The sequence below is a fragment of the Pleurodeles waltl genome, chromosome 5 (genome assembly GCF_031143425.1).
Source record: "Pleurodeles waltl isolate 20211129_DDA chromosome 5, aPleWal1.hap1.20221129, whole genome shotgun sequence".
In the NCBI taxonomy this organism is placed as follows: domain Eukaryota; kingdom Metazoa; phylum Chordata; class Amphibia; order Caudata; family Salamandridae; genus Pleurodeles; species Pleurodeles waltl.
Window position 1 is genome coordinate 608,540,572 of NC_090444.1, and position 21,112 is coordinate 608,561,683.

General features: G+C 47.4%; 1 protein-coding gene across 1 annotated transcript in view; it reads right to left on the minus strand.

The window, feature by feature from the left end:
- MTR (5-methyltetrahydrofolate-homocysteine methyltransferase) overlaps positions 1–21,112 on the minus strand; it is a 484,998-nt gene that overhangs the window by 111,607 nt on the left and 352,279 nt on the right. The window contains exon 26 of the mRNA XM_069234453.1: positions 18,406–18,504. Coding sequence (XP_069090554.1) covers positions 18,406–18,504 — 99 coding nt within the window. The remainder of the gene's footprint in view (positions 1–18,405; positions 18,505–21,112) is intronic.

Below are 21,112 nucleotides of genomic sequence, written 5' to 3' on the forward strand. Positions count from 1 at the left end.
GCGGTCTGTCCCCTTACATGGGTAAGTACAGGCAGCATCCTCTGATAAATGGTGTTGAGGCCGAGGCCTACAGGGACAGAGGTGCCAGTGTCACTACTGTGACTGAAAAACTGAGCAACACCTACTTGGTCACACACACCAAGTGACTGATGCTCACAGTAACACTTTGTGCCACCCTATGGCAGGTATTGATTTCAACTGGGGGGAGGGGTTACTGGTCCTAAAAAAGTTATGGTTTTCTCAAACCTACCTGTAGTGTCTACTAGGGAAGGATCTGGAGACTTTAGCTTGGGCTGAATTGGAGTTTGAAGCCCATGCAGCAATGGTGGGCATTCCAGGGCATATTTTGCCCTTACCAGAGCACAGGCAAAAAAACTGAAAGAAAAAGGAACCTTGGAGCCTAGAACAATGGCCCAAGAGCTTCTTAAACCCAAGAGGAGGAAGGGTAAGAAAGTTCCCCCTCCTCAAACCTCCACTGAGAATTCACCTTCTAAGGGAGATTAATCCACTGCTTGGGTGGAACCTACACCAGAGGAACTGCAAGCTGACACAGCGGAGCTCTTGGGTGCAGAGGGGCTCACCAAGGAGGAGTTCAGTAGGGAACAACAGACTTGTCCCACACTGGATAGCTTGATGAATCAAGCTGCAGCTCAAGAGGGAGGGGATATCAGTGGCACCCATAAGGTGTACTGGGAAGGCAGTCTCCTATATACAGAGACAAGGGACCCCAACCCTGGTGCAACCATGAGGTTGGTGGCCCCTTTGAAATATAGAGAGTTTCTGCTGACCTTCGCCCATGATATTCCCCTGGCAGGTCACCTAGGGCAAAGCAAGAATTGGTTATAGGCTTGTCCCTCACTTTCACTGGCCCCACATGTCTGAAGACACTAAGGAGTTTTGTCGCTCCTGTGTCACCTGTCAAGCCGGTATCAAAACAGGTGGCACCCTAAAGGCCCCCCCTAATTCTACTTCCAGTGGTTGGGGTACCCTTTGAGGGGGTGGGGTGGATATTGTTGGCCCCCTAAACCCTCCCACAGTCTCTGGGACAGGTTCATACTGGTGGTGGTGGACCATGCCACCAGGTACCCAGAGGCCATTCCTCTTAGTACACTACAGCTCCTGCAGTGGCCAAAACCCTTCTTGGCATTTTCTCAAGAGTGGGTTTTCCTATAGAGGTGGTATCGACAGAGATGCAAACTTCATGTCTGCTTACCTAAAAACCATGTGGAAAGAGTGTGGCATTACTTACAAGTTCACCACTCCTTACCATCCTTAAACCAATGGTTTGGTAGAGAGGTTTAACACAACTCTCAAAGGGATGATAATGGAGCTCTCTGAAAATCTTAGAAGATGGGATGTCCTATTACCATTCCTCCTCTTCGCCTATAGGGGAGTCCCTCAGAAGGGCGTTGGCTACAGCCCATTTGAACTTCTGTTTGGGCACCCTGTTAGGGGTCCTCTGCCTCTTGTTAGAGAAGGTTGGGAGCAACCTATCAAGCCACCCAAGCAGGACATAATGGACTATGTACTTGGCCTCAGATCAAGGATGGCTGAGTATATGAAGAAGGGTACTAAAAACCTTCAGGCAAGCCAGGAGTTGTAGAAACAATGGCATGACCAAAAGGCTATAATGACTGTATACCAGCCAGGACAGAAAGCATGGGTCCTGGAGCCTGTGGCTCCCAGGGCACTCCAAGACAAGAGGAGTGGTTTCCACACAACTGTGGAGAAACAGGGTAAGGTTACCTACCTGGTAGACCTTGGCACTCCCAGAAGCCCTCTCAGGGTGCTTCATGTGAACAGCCTTACTATGACAACGCTGATCTGACCCTGCTCATGGCAACTGATGAGGGACAGGAAGAAGAGAGTGACCCTCTCCCTGACCTCTTCTCCCACACTGCAGCTGATGGCTCAGTTGATGGGATACTACTTGTTGTCTGCCTCTCCGAGTCCCAGAAAGAGGACTGCAGAAATCTCCTGGGACAGTTCTGAGAACTGTTCTCACTGACACCGGGTCAATTGATACAAGGGACAGTTTGCCTATCAAAAGTAACATTTACAGGCAACCTGACCATGTCAGAGACTGTATCAAATCTCAAGTTGAGAAGATGCTAGACCTGGGAGTAACAGAGCCCACAGACAGCCCTTGGGCTAGTCCTGTGGTACTTGTCCAAAACCCCCAATCCCAAAATGGAAAAAGGGAGATGAGATTTTGAGTAGACTACAGGGGTTTTAACACTCTTACTAAAACAGATGCTCATCCTATCCCTAGGGCAGATGAGCTTATAGATGCACTGGCATTTGCCACGTATCCAAGCACATTTGATTTGACTGCTGGATATTGGCAGATCAAGTTCTTAAATCATATTAAACCCAAAACAGCATCTTCTACCATTGGAAGGCACTATCACTTCACAGTGATGCACTTTGGACTGCAACACATGCACCTGCTACATTCTGGTGAATACAGTTCTCCAAGGATTGAAAGACTATAGTGCAGCTTATCTTGATGATATAGTTGCCTTTAGCTCCACCAGGGAGGATCACTTGGTCCACTAGTGGAATGTTTAAGAGGCCCTGCAAAAAGGAGGCCTCACTATCATGGCCTCTAAGTGCCAGATAGGGCAGGGGAAGGTGGCATATCCGGCCCACCTAGTAGGTGGAGGCCAGATTCACCACTGCAGGGGAAGATCCAAACCATTTTGGATTGGAGTCCCACTACTATCCAAACCCAGGTTAGAGCCTTTTTATCCCTCGCTGGGGACTACAGGACGTTCATTTAGAACTTTGGCTCCATTGTAGCCCCTCTTAATGACCTCACCTCAAAAAGGATGCCCAAAATAGTTTTATGGACAGCTAGCTGCCAAACAGCTTTTCAGCATCTGAAACAGGCCATTTGCTCTGCACCTGTTTAAGAAGCCCTGACTACTCCAAGAAGTTCATAGTTCAGACAGATGCTTCTGAGAAAGGGTTTGGGGCAGTCCTATCATGACTTAATACAGAGGGCCAGGATCAACCTGTTGATTTTATTAGCAGAAGGTTGACTCCCAGGGAAAAGTGTTGGTCAGCCATAGAAAGGGAGTGGTGTGGGCTTTGAGGAAGCTGAGGCCATACTTGTTTGGTACTCACTTCCTTGTTCAAAAAGACCACAAGAACCTTCTATGGTTCAAACAAATGAAAGCTGAAAATCCCAAACTTTTGAAGTGGTCCGTATCCCTACAGGGAATGGACTATACAATGGAACATAGACCTGGGAGTTGCCACTCCAATGCAGATGGACTCTCCAGATATTTCCACGACAATGAAGACTCATCTGGACAAGGTTAGCCTTATTGTCCTTCGTTTGGGGGCAGGGGAGTTATGTAGGAAAGTACCCTCATTTTGGCATGGTTCCCCCCACTTTTTGCCTGATGTCAGTATGTTTTGACTGTGTTCACTGGGATCCTGCTAACTAGGACCCCAGGGTCTGTGCTCTCTCCCTATAAATTTGGTTGCTGGGACTTCACACACCCCACATTTGGCATACAGGTGTCCCCATATAAGTCCCTAGTATATGGTACCCAGATACTCAGGGCATTTGGGCACCAGGGGTACCCCATGAGCTACAGCATGTATTACACCACCCATGGAAGTCCATGTAAAATGTGTTTGCAGGCCTGCCATTGCAGCCTGCTTGAAAAGGTGCATACACTCTTTCACTTCAGGTCACTGTCAATCAACCCTATGGTAGGCCCTCATAGCCTAGAGGGCAAGGTGCAGGTACCTGTGTGTGAAGGCAGAGGTGCCCTCACAAACTCTATATCCATTTTCCTGGACTTCGTGAGTGCGGGGACACCATTTTACGCATGTACTGAATATAGGGCACTATCTATGTCCAGCTACATAATGGTAACTCCGAACCTGGGCATGTTTGGTATCAAACATGTCGGAATCATACCCCAAAACTGTTGCCAGTACTGGCTGTATGATTCCATGCACTCTGGGGGTTCCTTAGGGGACCCCCAGCATTGCTCCTACCAGCTTTCTGGGGGTTTCCAGGCAGCCCACACTGCTGACACGCCTCGGAAGGGTTTCTGCCCTCTGCTGCTTGATTAGCTCAAGCCCAAGAAGGCAGAACAAAGGATTTCCTTTGGAAGAGGGGGGTAACACCCTCTCCCTTTGTAAATAGGTGTTACATGGCTTGGGTGGGGTAGCCTCCCCAAGCTACTGGTATGCTTTGAAGGGCACATTTGGTGCCCTCCTTGCATAAACAAGTCTGCACTGGTTCAGGGACCTCCAAGTCCCTGCTCTGGCGCAAAACTGGATAATGGAAAGGGAAGTAACCACTCCCCTGTCCATCACCACCCCAGGGTTGGTGCCCAGAGCTCCTCCAGGTGCCCACTTGGTTCTGCCTTCGACCTTCAAGGTGGGCAGAGGCCTCTGGGAGCATCTGAGTGGCCAGGTCAGGCAGGTGACGTTACAGCCCCCTCCTGATAGGTGGTCACCTTGCTAGATGACCAATCCCTCTTCCAGGGCCATTTAGGGTCTCCCTCTTGGGTGGGTCCTCAGATTCGACGTGCAAGACTCCTCTGCAACGTTTACTTCTGGCCAGTAGAACCTAAACTGGACTCCACAGAAACCTACAATCTGCAGCTACATGGACGGTTCTACTCTGCAACATTGTTTCTCCGTCCCTTCCAGCAACTGCATCATTTCCCCGGCTGTGCATCCTCTGAGGGCGGCAAGTCTTTAGTCTCACCAAGAACCAAGAAGGATTCTCCCTTGGAGTGAAGGAGTCACTTCCCTGTATCTGCAGGCACAAACTGCAACGGTGACCGGCTTTAGCTTTGTGCGGTTTCTCACCAGAGCAGGGATGGGGGTCCCTGGACTGGTGCAAAACGGATTATGCAAGGAGGGCACCAAATGTGCCCTTCAAAGAAAGCCGGTGGCGTGGGGAGACTACCCCTTCCCAGCCATGTAACACCTATTGTAAAGAAATGGCTCCCGGTTGCAGTTACCCCCCACTTTTTGCCTGATACTGATGCTGACTTGACTGAGAAGAGTGCTGGGACCCTGCTAACCAGGCCCCAGCACCAGTGTTCTTTCACCTAAAATGTACCATTGTTTCCACAATTGGCACACCCTGGCATCCAGATAAGTCCCTGGTAACTGGTACCTCTGGTACCAAGGGCCCTGATGCCAGGGAAGGTCTCTAAGGGCTGTAGCATGTATTATGCCACCCTAGAGACCTCTCACTCAGCACAGACACACTGCTTGCCAGCTTGTGTGTGCTAGTGAGAACAAAACGAGTAAGTCGACATGGCACTCCCCTCAGGGTGCCATGCCAGCCTCTCACTGCCTATGCAGTATAGGTAAGACACCCCTCTAGCAGGCCTTACAGCCCTAAGGCAGGGTGCACTATACCATAGGTGAGGGTACCAGTGCATGAGCATGGTACCCCTACAGTGTCTAAACAAAACCTTAGACATTGTAAGTGCAGGGTAGCCATAAGAGTATATGGTCTGGGAGTTTGTCAAACACGGACTCCACAGTACCATAATGGCTACACTGAAAACTGGGAAGTTTGGTATCAAACTTCTCAGCACAATAAATGCACACTGATGCCAGTGTACATTTTATTGTAAAATACACCACAGAGGGCACCTTAGAGGTGCCCCCTGAAACTTAACCGACTATCTGTGTAGGCTGACTAGTTTTAGCAGCCTGCCACAAACCGAGACATGTTGCTGGCCCCATGGGGAGAGTGCCTTTGTCACTCTGAGGCCAGTAACAAAGCCTGCACTGGGTGGAGATGCTAACACCTCCCCCAGGCAGGAATTGTCACACCTGGCGGTGAGCCTCAAAGGCTCACCTCCTTTGTGCCAACCCAGCAGGACACTCCAGCTAGTGGAGTTGCCCGCCCCCTCCGGCCAGGCCCCACTTTTGGCGGCAAGGCCGGAGAAAATAATGAGAAAAACAAGGAGGAGTCACTGGCCAGTCAGGACAGCCCCTAAGGTGGCCTGAGCTGAGGTGACTCTAACTTTTAGAAATCCTCCATCTTGCAGATGGAGGATTCCCCCAATAGGGTTAGGATTGTGACCCCCTCCCCTTGGGAGGAGGCACAAAGAGGGTGTACCCACCCTCAGGGCTAGTAGCCATTGGCTACTAACCCCCCAGACCTAAACACGCCCTTAAATTTAGTATTTAAGGGCTACCCTGAACCCTAGAAAATTAGATTCCTGCAACTACAAGAAGAAGGACTGCCCAGCTGAAAACCCCTGCAGCGGAAGACCAGAAGACGACAACTGCCTTGGCTCCAGAAACTCACCGGCCTGTCTCCTGCCTTCCAAAGATCCTGCTCCAGCGACGCCTTCCAAAGGGACCAGCGACCTCGACATCCTCTGAGGACTGCCCCTGCTTCGAAAAGACAAGAAACTCCCGAGGACAGCGGACCTGCTCCAAGAAAAGCTGCAACTTTGTTTCCAGCAGCTTTAAAGAACCCTGCAAGCTCCCCGCAAGAAGCGTGAGACTTGCAACACTGCACCCGGCGACCCCGACTCGGCTGGTGGAGATCCGACACCTCAGGCGGGACCCCAGGACTACTCTGATACTGTGAGTACCAAAACCTGTCCCCCCTGAGCCCCTACAGCGCCGCCTGCAGAGGGAATCCCGAGGCTTCCCCTGACCGCGACTCTTTGAATCCTAAGTCCCGACACCTGGGAGAGACCCTGCACCCGCAGCCCCCAGGACCTGAAGGACCGGACTTTCACTGGAGGAGTGACCCCCAGGAGTCCCTCTCCCTTGATCAAGTGGAGGTTTCCCCGAGGAACCCCCCCCTTGCCTGCCTGCAGCGCTGAAGAGATCCCGAGATCTCTCATAGACTAACATTGCGAACCCGACGCTTGTTTCTACACTGCACCCGGCCGCCCCCGCGCCGCTGAGGGTGAAATTTCTGTGTGGGCTTGTGTCCCCCCCGGTGCCCTACAAAACCCCCCTGGTCTGCCCTCCGAAGACGCGGGTACTTACCTGCAAGCAGACCGGAACCGGGGCACCCCCTTCTCTCCATTCTAGCCTATGTGTTTTTGGGCACCACTTTGAACTCTGCACCTGACCGGCCCTGAGCTGCTGGTGTGGTGACTTTGGGGTTGCTCTGAACCCCCAACGGTGGGCTACCTTGGACCAAGAACTAAGCCCTGTAAGTGTCTTACTTACCTGGTTAACCTAACAAATACTTACCTCCCCTAGGAACTGTGAAAATTGCACTAAGTGTCCACTTTTAAAATAGCTATTTGTGAATAACTTGAAAAGTATACATGCAATTGAAATGATTCAAAGTTCCTAATGTACTTACCTGCAATACCTTTCAAACAAGATATTACATGTTAAATTTGAACCTGTGGTTCTTAAAATAAACTAAGAAAAGATATTTTTCTATACAAAAACCTATTGGCTGGATTTGTCTCTGAGTGTGTGTACCTCATTTATTGTCTATGTGTATGTACAACAAATGCTTAACACTACTCCTTGGATAAGCCTATTGCTCGACCACACTACCACAAAATAGAGCATTAGTATTATCTATTTTTACCACTATTTTACCTCTAAGGGGAACCCTTGGACTCTGTGCATGCTATTCCTTACTTTGAAATAGCACATACAGAGCCAACTTCCTACATTGGTGGATCAGCGGTGGGGTACAAGACTTTGCATTTGCTGGACTACTCAGCCAATACCTGATCACACGACAAATTCCAAAATTGTCATTAGAAATTGATTTTTGCAATTTGAAAAGTTTTCTAAATTCTTAAAAGACCTGCTAGGGCCTTGTGTTAGATCCTGTTTAGCATTTCTTTGAGAGTTTAAAAGTTTGTAAAAGTTTGAATTAGATTCTAGAACCAGTTGTAGATTCTTAAAAAGTATTCCAACTTTTAGAAGCAAAATGTCTAGCACAGATGTGACTGTGGTGGAACTCGACACCACACCTTACCTCCATCTTAAGATGAGGGAGCTAAGGTCACTCTGTAAAATAAAGAAAATAACAATGGGCCCCAAACCTACCAAAATACAGCTCCAGGAGCTTTTGGCAGAGTTTGAAAAGGCCAACCCCTCTGAGGGTGGCAACTCAGAGGAAGAGGATAGTGACTTGGAGGACAATTCCCCCCTACCAGTCCTATCTAGGGAGAACAGGGTCCCTCAAACCCTAACTCCAAAAATAATAGTCAGAGATGCTGGTTCCCTCACAGGAGAGACCAACACCTCTGAAATCACTGAGGATAACTCCAGTGAAGATGACCCCCTGTTAGCCAGGATGGTCAAAAGATTGGCTTTGGAAAAGCAGCTCCTAGCCATAGAAAGGGAAAGAAAAGAGATGGGCCTAGGTCCCATCGATGGTGGCAGCAACTTAAATAGGGTCAGAGATTCTCCTGACATCCTAAAAATCCCCAAAGGGATTGTAACAAAATATGAAGATGGTGATGACATCACCAAATGGTTCACAGCTTTTGAGAGGGCTTGTGTAACCAGAAAAGTAAACAGATCTCACTGGGGTGCTCTCCTTTGGGAAATGTTCACTGGAAAGTGTAGGGATAGACTCCTCACACTCTCTGGAAAAGATGCAGAATCTTATGACCTCATGAAGGGTACCCTGATTGAGGGCTTTGGATTCTCCACTGAGGAGTATAGAATTAGATTCAGGGGGGCTCAAAAATCCTCGAGCCAGACCTGGGTTGATTTTGTAGACTACTCAGTAAAAACACTAGATGGTTGGTTAACTGGAAATGAAGTGTGTGACTATGTTGGGCTTTATAATTTGTTTATGACAGAACACATTTTAAGTAACTGCTTCAATGAAAAGTTGCGTCAGTATCTGGTAGACCTAGGTCCAATTTCTCCCCAAGAATTGGGAAAGAAGGCAGACCACTGGGTCAAGACTAGGGTAACCAAAACTTCCACTGGGGGTGACCAAAAGAAAGGGGTTACAAAAACTCCCCAGGAGAAAGTGGGTGACACTAGAAACAAAGAAAAAGAGTCCTCTGTAGCCCCCCAAAAACCAGAACAGGTGGGTGGGCCCCAAGACACAACCCAAAACAAAGGTGGGTACCAGGGTAAGAACTGGGATGCCACGAAGGCATGGTGCCACAACTGTAAACAGTCTGGGCACCACACCAAGGACACTTCTTGTCCCAAAAACAAACCCCAGAACAAAATTCCAGGGGTAACCAGTGTAGCCATTGGAGATGACTCCTCAGATGAGGAGGTCTTCATAGCTTTCAACTGGAAAATGGGCCCAACAGGTGAGTTGGAGATTCCAGAGGGAAGTAGACACTTCCACCACCTACAGGTGAATGGAATCCCAGCCACTGCCCTGAGAGACACTTGTGCCAGTCACACTATTGTGCATGACAGGCTGGTGCTCTCAAACCAGTACATCCCAGGTGAGATGGCCAGAGTAAGAGTTAGCCCAGACAGGGTCACTAATAGGCCTGTGGCTCTTGTGCCCATAGAAGTGGGTGGAACTTTTAGCTGGAGAAGGGTGGTAGTCAGTACAGACCTCCCCCTTGATTGTCTCCTTGGAAATGACTACCCAGAGGTTAGTCAGAGCCTAAGAGAAGAACTGGTCCAGGGCCAGTCCTCTCCCAAGGATTCTGGAGTGCCTGCCTCTGCAGTAAATGCAAGTAGGCCCCAGAGGAAAAAGAAAAGGAAACAGAGTAGGAAAGGTGGACAACCTTTAGCCAAGGTTCCAGCAAGCCAAGGAGATTCTGCTCCAGTAGGGGAGAACTCCAAAAATGGCTCTGATAAAGTCCAACCTGACCCACAAGAAGTCCTGGCTAGTCAGGCAACTGTTAAGCCTGAGTGGGTGGCTCCTCAGCTAACAGAAGAAAGAGTGGAAGAAGGGTGTTTACTACAAGATGTGGTAACCCCCCACTCTAATACAGCAGACAGGCACCCTGAACCCAAAGAAGCCTGTAACTTAGCCCCTTCCCTTGTAGGTGAAGAGCTAAAGGTGTGGTTCTGGGCACTGACAGCTGTCAGTGGCCTCTGCTGGGTGTTAGCCTTTATGGCTGCACTATCCTTGGCATGGTGGTCTGACCCCATGCCAAATAACAAGTTAGGCCCCCTGACCCTGTTGGTCATGGTGGGGTTACTCCAGCTCTGGGTAACCTCTTTGGGTAAGCTAGGGGTGACCCTGGCTAAGATAAGATTAGCAGAGGTGGATACCTCTGACCTCAAAATAGAGAGAATGGGTGAAGACATAAAAAGCACAGACAAGAGGCAGTTCAGACTAGGTCCTATCACTGTGGAAGTGGGTCAGTTCCCCAGAGGGAATGACCTGAACAGGAGGATGTAAGGCAGAGTAGGCCCTGCAACAAACCAGCCATTTCCTCTACTCTTCCTCGCCTGACAGACTAGGAAGACTCTTCCAGCGTTGGCTGAGTCTCCTGGCCTGTGGGCTGGGGGGGGCTTGTGTAAAGAAATGGCTCCCGGTTGCAGTTACCCCCCACTTTTTGCCTGATACTGATGCTGACTTGACTGAGAAGAGTGCTGGGACCCTGCTAACCAGGCCCCAGCACCAGTGTTCTTTCACCTAAAATGTACCATTGTTTCCACAATTGGCACACCCTGGCATCCAGATAAGTCCCTGGTAACTGGTACCTCTGGTACCAAGGGCCCTGATGCCAGGGAAGGTCTCTAAGGGCTGTAGCATGTATTATGCCACCCTAGAGACCTCTCACTCAGCACAGACACACTGCTTGCCAGCTTGTGTGTGCTAGTGAGAACAAAACGAGTAAGTCGACATGGCACTCCCCTCAGGGTGCCATGCCAGCCTCTCACTGCCTATGCAGTATAGGTAAGACACCCCTCTAGCAGGCCTTACAGCCCTAAGGCAGGGTGCACTATACCATAGGTGAGGGTACCAGTGCATGAGCATGGTACCCCTACAGTGTCTAAACAAAACCTTAGACATTGTAAGTGCAGGGTAGCCATAAGAGTATATGGTCTGGGAGTTTGTCAAACACGGACTCCACAGTACCATAATGGCTACACTGAAAACTGGGAAGTTTGGTATCAAACTTCTCAGCACAATAAATGCACACTGATGCCAGTGTACATTTTATTGTAAAATACACCACAGAGGGCACCTTAGAGGTGCCCCCTGAAACTTAACCGACTATCTGTGTAGGCTGACTAGTTTTAGCAGCCTGCCACAAACCGAGACATGTTGCTGGCCCCATGGGGAGAGTGCCTTTGTCACTCTGAGGCCAGTAACAAAGCCTGCACTGGGTGGAGATGCTAACACCTCCCCCAGGCAGGAATTGTCACACCTGGCGGTGAGCCTCAAAGGCTCACCTCCTTTGTGCCAACCCAGCAGGACACTCCAGCTAGTGGAGTTGCCCGCCCCCTCCGGCCAGGCCCCACTTTTGGCGGCAAGGCCGGAGAAAATAATGAGAAAAACAAGGAGGAGTCACTGGCCAGTCAGGACAGCCCCTAAGGTGGCCTGAGCTGAGGTGACTCTAACTTTTAGAAATCCTCCATCTTGCAGATGGAGGATTCCCCCAATAGGGTTAGGATTGTGACCCCCTCCCCTTGGGAGGAGGCACAAAGAGGGTGTACCCACCCTCAGGGCTAGTAGCCATTGGCTACTAACCCCCCAGACCTAAACACGCCCTTAAATTTAGTATTTAAGGGCTACCCTGAACCCTAGAAAATTAGATTCCTGCAACTACAAGAAGAAGGACTGCCCAGCTGAAAACCCCTGCAGCGGAAGACCAGAAGACGACAACTGCCTTGGCTCCAGAAACTCACCGGCCTGTCTCCTGCCTTCCAAAGATCCTGCTCCAGCGACGCCTTCCAAAGGGACCAGCGACCTCGACATCCTCTGAGGACTGCCCCTGCTTCGAAAAGACAAGAAACTCCCGAGGACAGCGGACCTGCTCCAAGAAAAGCTGCAACTTTGTTTCCAGCAGCTTTAAAGAACCCTGCAAGCTCCCCGCAAGAAGCGTGAGACTTGCAACACTGCACCCGGCGACCCCGACTCGGCTGGTGGAGATCCGACACCTCAGGCGGGACCCCAGGACTACTCTGATACTGTGAGTACCAAAACCTGTCCCCCCTGAGCCCCTACAGCGCCGCCTGCAGAGGGAATCCCGAGGCTTCCCCTGACCGCGACTCTTTGAATCCTAAGTCCCGACACCTGGGAGAGACCCTGCACCCGCAGCCCCCAGGACCTGAAGGACCGGACTTTCACTGGAGGAGTGACCCCCAGGAGTCCCTCTCCCTTGATCAAGTGGAGGTTTCCCCGAGGAACCCCCCCCTTGCCTGCCTGCAGCGCTGAAGAGATCCCGAGATCTCTCATAGACTAACATTGCGAACCCGACGCTTGTTTCTACACTGCACCCGGCCGCCCCCGCGCCGCTGAGGGTGAAATTTCTGTGTGGGCTTGTGTCCCCCCCGGTGCCCTACAAAACCCCCCTGGTCTGCCCTCCGAAGACGCGGGTACTTACCTGCAAGCAGACCGGAACCGGGGCACGCCCTTCTCTCCATTCTAGCCTATGTGTTTTTGGGCACCACTTTGAACTCTGCACCTGACCGGCCCTGAGCTGCTGGTGTGGTGACTTTGGGGTTGCTCTGAACCCCCAACGGTGGGCTACCTTGGACCAAGAACTAAGCCCTGTAAGTGTCTTACTTACCTGGTTAACCTAACAAATACTTACCTCCCCTAGGAACTGTGAAAATTGCACTAAGTGTCCACTTTTAAAATAGCTATTTGTGAATAACTTGAAAAGTATACATGCAATTGAAATGATTCAAAGTTCCTAATGTACTTACCTGCAATACCTTTCAAACAAGATATTACATGTTAAATTTGAACCTGTGGTTCTTAAAATAAACTAAGAAAAGATATTTTTCTATACAAAAACCTATTGGCTGGATTTGTCTCTGAGTGTGTGTACCTCATTTATTGTCTATGTGTATGTACAACAAATGCTTAACACTACTCCTTGGATAAGCCTATTGCTCGACCACACTACCACAAAATAGAGCATTAGTATTATCTATTTTTACCACTATTTTACCTCTAAGGGGAACCCTTGGACTCTGTGCATGCTATTCCTTACTTTGAAATAGCACATACAGAGCCAACTTCCTACACCTATTTCCAAGGGAGAGGGTGTTGCCCCCCTCTCCCACAGAAAATCCTTTGTTCTGCCTTCCCCTAATTGCGCTGGTTAAGCAGCAGGAGGGCAGAAACCTGTCTGAGGGGCTGCAGCAGCGTGGGCTGCCCGCAAACCCTGGGAGACTGGTAGGAGCAATACTGGGTGGGGGGGGGGGAATTCTCTAAGGAGCCCCCAGAGTCCATGGAATCATGCCACCAATACTGGCATTAGTATTGGTGTATGATTCCGACATGTTTGATACCAAACATGCCTAGGTTCGCAGTTACCATTATTTACCTGTGGTCAGAACACAGGTAAAATGGCATCCCCGCACTTACAAAGTCCAGAGCATTGGAACTGGAGTTCATAGGGGCACCTCTGCTCATGCAGGGCTGCCCTCACACACAGGAACCTGCACCCTGCCCTCTGGGCTAGGAGGGCCTACCATAGGGGTGACTTACAGTGACCTGGTACAGTGACCAGCAGTCAAAGGGTGCATGCACCTTTTCAGGCAGGCTGTAATGGCAGGCCTGCAGACACAGTTTGCATGGGCTCCCTGGGGTGGCATAATACATGCTACAGTCCATGGAGGACCCCTGGTATACCAATGCCCTGGGTACCCAAGTACCATATACTAGGGACTTACAGAGGTACACCAGTATGCAAATTGTGTGGTATAAAGGGTACAAAAGCAACCACATTTAGATGAGAGTTTACAATCACTGGGGTTCTGGTTAGCAGACACACTGATCGGCAAAAGGTGGGGGTAACCATGCCAAAAAGAGTGACTTTCCTACAAGCAGCTTCCAGGTGGTCGGGAAGAGGCATAGGTTACACACCAGATGTTGGTTGATGTGTGGATTCTTTGCATGGTACGGCAGAAACGAAACGGTGTCCGTTCCATCAGCAATGGGTGCTGGTCTGTACTGCGTAGTGAGGTAGGCCCAAACAAGGGATGAAGCCCCAGATGGTGCGCTGTCGATGCTTGGATCGACAAGTTGAGGCAAGCCCGAAGATGAAAATACACGATTAAGAACAATACCTCTGATAAAGGAGAAAACTGAAAGAAAAGTTTCGAACAGGAGCGAGTTGAAAGACGGAACAAAGACACACATATCCAAACCCGATGGCGGGGAGAAAAAAATCTAACAAAGAAGTCGATGCCCATGCGCAGTATCACCGAGAAGGGAGAGTCACTCTATCCTGTGACTCGAAAATGCTTCTTTGAAGAAAAACAACATGTAACACTCTGAACCCAACACTAGATGGCAGGAGTAGGAGTATGCAAAGCATGTGTATCTACAGCTGCACATGCCAACAATCATAATTTTATTTAATTTACTTGTGTATTAATCACACATTCTTCAATTATGCAAAATTAGAAATCAATGAAGGTACCAAAGTTAAGAACTGCAATGGTATACTGCATACAGTCATGCTATTCCAATCTTTGTATGCTTTAAAAATTAATATTGTTGTAAGGATTATATCTCTCAGTGAAGAGACCCCTTTTTCAGTTTAAAGATGTGTGTTACTGAACTTGTAACAAGTGATGGATTGATATCTCATCAAATGCAGGCTTCTAGCATGTGCTTTTATTCTTTAAATGTATAGTGAATATGTCTGATAAAAAAGGATCAATCAAAAACTGACTATTTCGCTTAGAAATGATTCCAGAAATGTCCATAATTCTATTACTTTATCTATTTTAATCACTAGCTATTAGGTTTCTTTCTTTAGTTTAAGGTTGTTAAACACATATAGGACACCTTCCATTTGAACTACAGTCTCCGTTTTAGTTAGCCTGTCCAGCGTGTTTACGTTTGACCACGAATCCATCCATAGGTAATAAAGGCTGCCATCTTCGACAATGGAGGCTGCCATCTTTCATCAAATTATGAAGAATCATCAACACGTCTGCCTTTGAAGCAGATGTTGTTTGTGCCTATCTTTCCAAGAACTGTGAAACTGTCAGATATAGACATCAACAAAAACTCCAGTGCGACATCAGTATGGGAAAGGTGACTTCTTCTGGATTATATAAGAACCATAAGCCACATAATGTAGTCTATATTGACAGATTTCACCTTATTAGTTCATCCACTGATGTATTTGACTATGGTGACATTGCAAATTACAAGTTAGATAAGATACAATTTATAAGGTCTACCAATTGACCACCTAGTCATAAGAGAATCTTCCCACAGGTCATAGTTGCAGACTGTAGATCCAGAGGAGCATGGCACCAGATTTCATCTCGACCACAGAATCCTCCAGCAAGACTTCCTGAGGAAGCATTCCATTCTGCCTTCACAAATTGGTGCTCTCTCATAGACACGTGCTCCTAGCTCCTTGTGCTTGAAGTAGCTGACAAGGTATTACAAACGGACAACAAACTCTGTTGTCCAGGTATGTGCACTACCTTCAAAACTCAAGCTTGTTCTTTATTCATCTGCTAGAACTAGCATAGCGCTTAGAAGAAGCACAGTGAGAGTGTTTGGGCTATATAAATTGTGATATTACAATTCTTCCTTATTTTCACTGTTATTGGAAAGCTTAGCTGCTTATTATATTCTTCTGCAATGTTAGCAATATTGTGTGCACTAGATCTCGGCATTTTACAATAAACATTATAAAATAAATATGTTGAAATACATATTTTCCATTTCTACTGATCCTGAGTGTGTAAATCATTAATGAAGGATCCTTTTGATTAGCATTGCTTCCTGACATTTACACCACTTAATTCATGTTTTGGGTAGGGTGTGCGGGTTACAATAACCAGTCTTTTACATTCAGTGCTGTTCACATGTGGTGTGAAAACAAACCTTGTAAAGCTGAGCCACAGAATTAGTTTATGCAACATTATAAAAATTTCAAACAGGGATAAAAAAAATTTAATGAATTAATGCAATGGTGATTATAAATTGATGCAGCTGTATGCAACTAGTTTTCTACCCTAACAAAAAAGGATAATCCTGGAGTCTATTACAAATAGTCGTGGCATGATTAGCAGTGCCGGAAGAAACCAATCAACTGGTACTGCAAGCTGAAGACAGATTGAAAGGACCTACATGAGAGGTAGTGTAAATTGCAGAAGCAAGATTATAGCACACTGTCCAGCCATTGGCTACGTACTCAAAAATTCTAGAAATTAGTTTGAGCTCAGAATAAAGGACAGCATAGAGTTGCAAGAGAGTGCAAGGAGAGTCTGAAGCAAGTGCTCCTTGTCTGATAAGTCAAACGTACCCACCACATCTGCCATGCAACCCAACCTCTCTCAAAGCGGGCCCACATGAGAATCACCTGGACAGACTAAATCGGAAGTAGGCAACCGTTACTGGCAGACCCTTAGAGCCGGTGATCTGTGACTGCACAAGAGATACTACTATCAAGTCCTGCTCTGGGTCAGGACTGTAGGAACATGGTAGGAACACATATTGCTGGGTCAGATGCATCACCAGCAATCTCTTAACATGACTACTGCAGACTCCTGACCCAAGAGCAAAGATTAGCAAGGGGTGGTGCCTTTCAATGCTTCTGCTTCCTGTGTTTCACCATAGACAGATGATGTGCCAAACATTTTTTAATTCTTCTTGCAGTGACATTTCATGCTTGAGGCCAAAGAGTCACTTCCTTTTCAACAACCACCAGCACATGCCTCACAGTAACTGTAGAAAAGCTAAATAAACTGTGTTCCTCGATCTGCGACCTAGGAGAGAGACAGGCTTTACTCCTGGTGTAACAAGTTTAACACACCACAACCAACATGACAGCAGCCGCGGCAAGTCCTTTAGGGCGGAGGGGCCACACCCCCACCACCTTTTGACCATCATGAAGAGTGTCTGTCAGGCTGAGCAAAGGTCAGCCTAACAGACACTTTTAATGTTCAGCTCAGGCAGCCAGGAGCGAGACATGCGCAGTTTGTGCAGAGTCCTGGGTGCCTGCGCTGAACTTTGCTGGGCTGAAGAGGTCACAGCTCCTATGGGCGTGACCTCCTCAGCTCAGCAAATGTGCCTCGAGGCCCTTCCCCTAGTCACGGCACCCACTGACTCCGACCTGGGCGCTTCAGGTTGAAGCCCTGAAGCGCCCAGGGCGAGTGTCAATCAGTGACACCTCGTCATGGAGTGGGATCAGCAGTCTCACTGGCCCCATCCAACTCTGTGATGAAGTTGGGAGTGCTACCTTGCGTTATTGGCTGAACTAATGTCAGCCAGAGAGGGAAGGCAGCAGTCCCAACCTTCCTGGGACCTCCGAACTGAAGGTAAGTGTGTGTGTGTTTTAAATGAATGTTTGGTACATGCGTGTATGTTTGAATGTTGATGAGTGTTGTGAATGGATGTGCGTGTGTGAATGAATAAGTGTGAGTGTGAGTGTGCTTCCCACTGCCCCCTCCCTCCTAAAATTACCGGCTGCCACTGCATGATAGACTACTCAATCCTACAGTTCAAAGGTTGCCTGGGACCATCCCACCCTTAAGGTGAGCTGGACTGACCAGACAGTGTAACTGAGTTTCGAGTAGCAGAAGATTTGGTCTGCGGAGGGTCCTATGCTCCAGAGGCTTGACATACATGTCCAGGACCTTAAGAATTCTGGGTGGAACTGTCTTTCTGGCAACAGTGTAAATATGACTGTGACACAGTTGCAATACTTTTTACGTTTACTTAGAGGCACTCTACCACTGGAGCAAGAATTGTGAGATTAACCGCTCCACTTTCAGATGAGGATTTTTGGTAAGGGTAGTTTAAACGTTTTCTCAGGCAAATTGGTGAGAAGTACCATTGCTTGAAGATTTTTTTAGGCTGCATATAAAGTGCAGCTGCATCTAACATCGCAGAGATGAGCATTTGCAGTAATAATATGTGTATGGCCAAGTGAAGGAAGTGAAGGATAGTTCTAGCTTGTCCCCGAACTACTCGTAGCTTTAGCATTTTGAATGTTCAATTCTCTCAATGGTCTCATTTGAGACTGCAGACTACGTTCATGTTCAGCTGCATTCATGTCATGGACACAAACATACTAATGATTTCCTCTGAGGTTCAGACAAGGGGCAGGGAACGTTCACTGAATAGAATATGTTACGAGAGAGGTCCTCTACAAGCAGGTCAAGCTCACGTGTTCAACAATCCAGGAAACCAGAGGAACAAAGGGTCTACGTTAAAGGTAGAGAAGGAACGGCTGCTGAAATGTCTATACTAAGCCTGTGTGAAATAATGTTGGTGAAAGTACAAAACGAGGTAAATACAAATGTTCTTTATAATTTACGTACCTTCAATGATTCATAGTGATCCAGTCTAACCTCTTCATACTCCTCTGTTATTTCCTCAAAGAAATCATCTTTCATATTTTCATCGAGCAGTTGAGAGCACTGAAATGAAAGAGGGGTTATAAAATGCAGTAATCAGGAGAATGCATAAATACGAGTAATGCGTAGTTAGATTTAAAGACGAGACTTTAACTCATATAAATTAAAGCCGACCTATCTGCATCGGTTGCAATCATTACATTTTGGTTGTTTATACCAATAACTACATGTTAGGTTATATCAGATTTGCAAATCAGCTAAACGGCATTACTACCATTTTAAAGCAGTGTCAAACAGTCAGAAGGATGAAAGGAGTAAGAAGCAATGTGCCCCCAACCCACTCATTCTGGAGTCCATAGGTTTAATAAATCACCCTGAGTACCATGGTTAGATTACATTACATAACAAAATTTACTATAGAGAACTAGGGAGCAACAAGGTGTCCTTTGACAGTGTGGCTATTATATGGGCATGTAGTCAATAATGCGATTTCATGTTTTTGTTCTTATGAACAGCCTCCACAAGAACGAGCTTTTCGATGTCCCTAAAAAGGGGTTCTCAACTTGTGCGGCTGTTATTAAGGGTTGCATCAGTTTTTTCCAACACCCATCAAACGTGATGACGCTCTTGGTACTAATCTATGTGACAAACTGTTGGTTCCCTAAAAACAATTCCCACCACTAGTGTAGCTAGAAAGAATGTCAGGATAATCCTAAAACAGACGAAAGAGTAATTTACCAAAATTGTGTCCCTAATAATGCCTCATCTGTGTGGACTGACTGCGTCTCAGGATCCAGAAAAACATGTGTCACCTGGAAAGCTCCTGTAGTGCAGAGCGACCATGCCCAGTACAGTCCACGTCAAAGGTAAGTAGAAAAGACCATTTTACTCAGCTTCAGCTCTCCATCCCTAAATAACCCGCAATACAGATGCAGTGGGCATGAACTCACTGGTACCATGAACAGTTAGACTTTCTGGAATTCGCTTACTGTTTAGCGGTCTGCAAAAAATGACCACTCAGTTAGAAGCATTGTTAATTTTTGTTTAAGTGATGTTTAGAACGTCAGGAGACTAAGGGGATCATTTAACTACCGGTTGACAGCCTTCTTCCTCTTTCATATAATCTTCAAAATCACTTATCAGACTCAATTATTATTTAAGCATCAAATACCTCTGCCTTCTCCTACAAACCAGCTTTCACTGGATGTACACCAATAAAACAGAAAACACCCAAATTCACACTATCGCCCACCACAACCATTTCTCTTTTCTCCTGTCATTCTCAGTGCTCCACTAACTATGATACTGTTAATTATACAGAACATGTCAAGATGTGTAATAGAACCTTCGAAAAGTTACACAGTTTAGTATTTAAATAAAATGCCATTCCCCTGTCTTGCCAAATGCAGCCTAATACCAAAGCTCACATGGCTGTCAGCTTAAATCGGAACATAGCAACGCTCAGCACTCCTTCAACTTAAAGCTCTTTAGAGATATTCCGTTTTTTAGGGTTAGCCATTTGTTGGGCCCAAGACCCACCGACCTACCAACACCTCAAGGATTTTTTTTCAAGTACTGTCACATCCCTTCAGGTGGAAGATACCACCTACCACTTGAGACAGGGCCCAGCACAGCGTCCGAATCTGTGATATGCATGAAGCCATGCACGTGGACATCTTAATGCTGCCAGTTTTTCCAGATTTGTCCTTATGTTTTGTGAAATATGCTGCACTTCTGGAAGAAGATCCCCCTCACTACACTGATACTGGCTGATACATGAGAAGCTGGATGGGAAGGCGCTATCTCTCATTTCGCACTCAGATTTGATCATCACAGTGGCTGTGCCCGGACTTGCCTGACCCATAAACCCAATCGCTCCTTCTAATTGAAGGCAGCCATTTTATACAAAGAGTTGTACTTTCAGAGCAGTACTCTTAACCCACTCGTTCTCCAACAGTACACGAGTGCTCAGTCGGGTGGGAAGAACTGATATCTTATTCCTACTTAACCTAACACTCCCTGCTCAGTTTATGCTAATTTCGATTTTGTTTATCTGATGCTCAATGTCACTTACTAGAGGACATTGCCTTCTTGGCCACACTGAGAATCTCTTGCTGGAATATTCAAGTTTCCCTCATGCAGATGCTGGATGAGGGATTTCCGAAGGAAAACCACTGACCCAGTGCATACAGAAGCGGCCATCCCTGACTCAAAGGAAAGTAATGCAAAACTACCTACACCCCCTCTAAATTAAAAATGCCCTTCTGCCACAAGATAAGCCGACAGTAGGAATAGAGGGAAAGGCCAGTGAGATCTGGAATATGGCGACCGTTATCTTGTTTCAAAGAAAGTGAAGCAGAAGTCCGTTCACTGCCTCTCAATAAAAGAAGCCCTTTTGGCCGAAGAAAAACCTTAGACGTATGAAAAATACGAATGCTTTTTCATATATTAGTGCATACGACTACACAGGCACCATGTGCACGGCTAGGTTGTGGAGGCCCTCGTCCCTCCCGTTGATTCTTGCAATAAACATTTCAGTCTCTCTCAAGGGCCCTCTGAATCTTGTTTGTGGCACAAAACAGCAGGAGTCAACTTCCTGTACAAAGACATGCCTGTCAGTGTACGCGTTGTGTCGTTACACATTATTTTGGCATTAGTGCCCATCATTCAC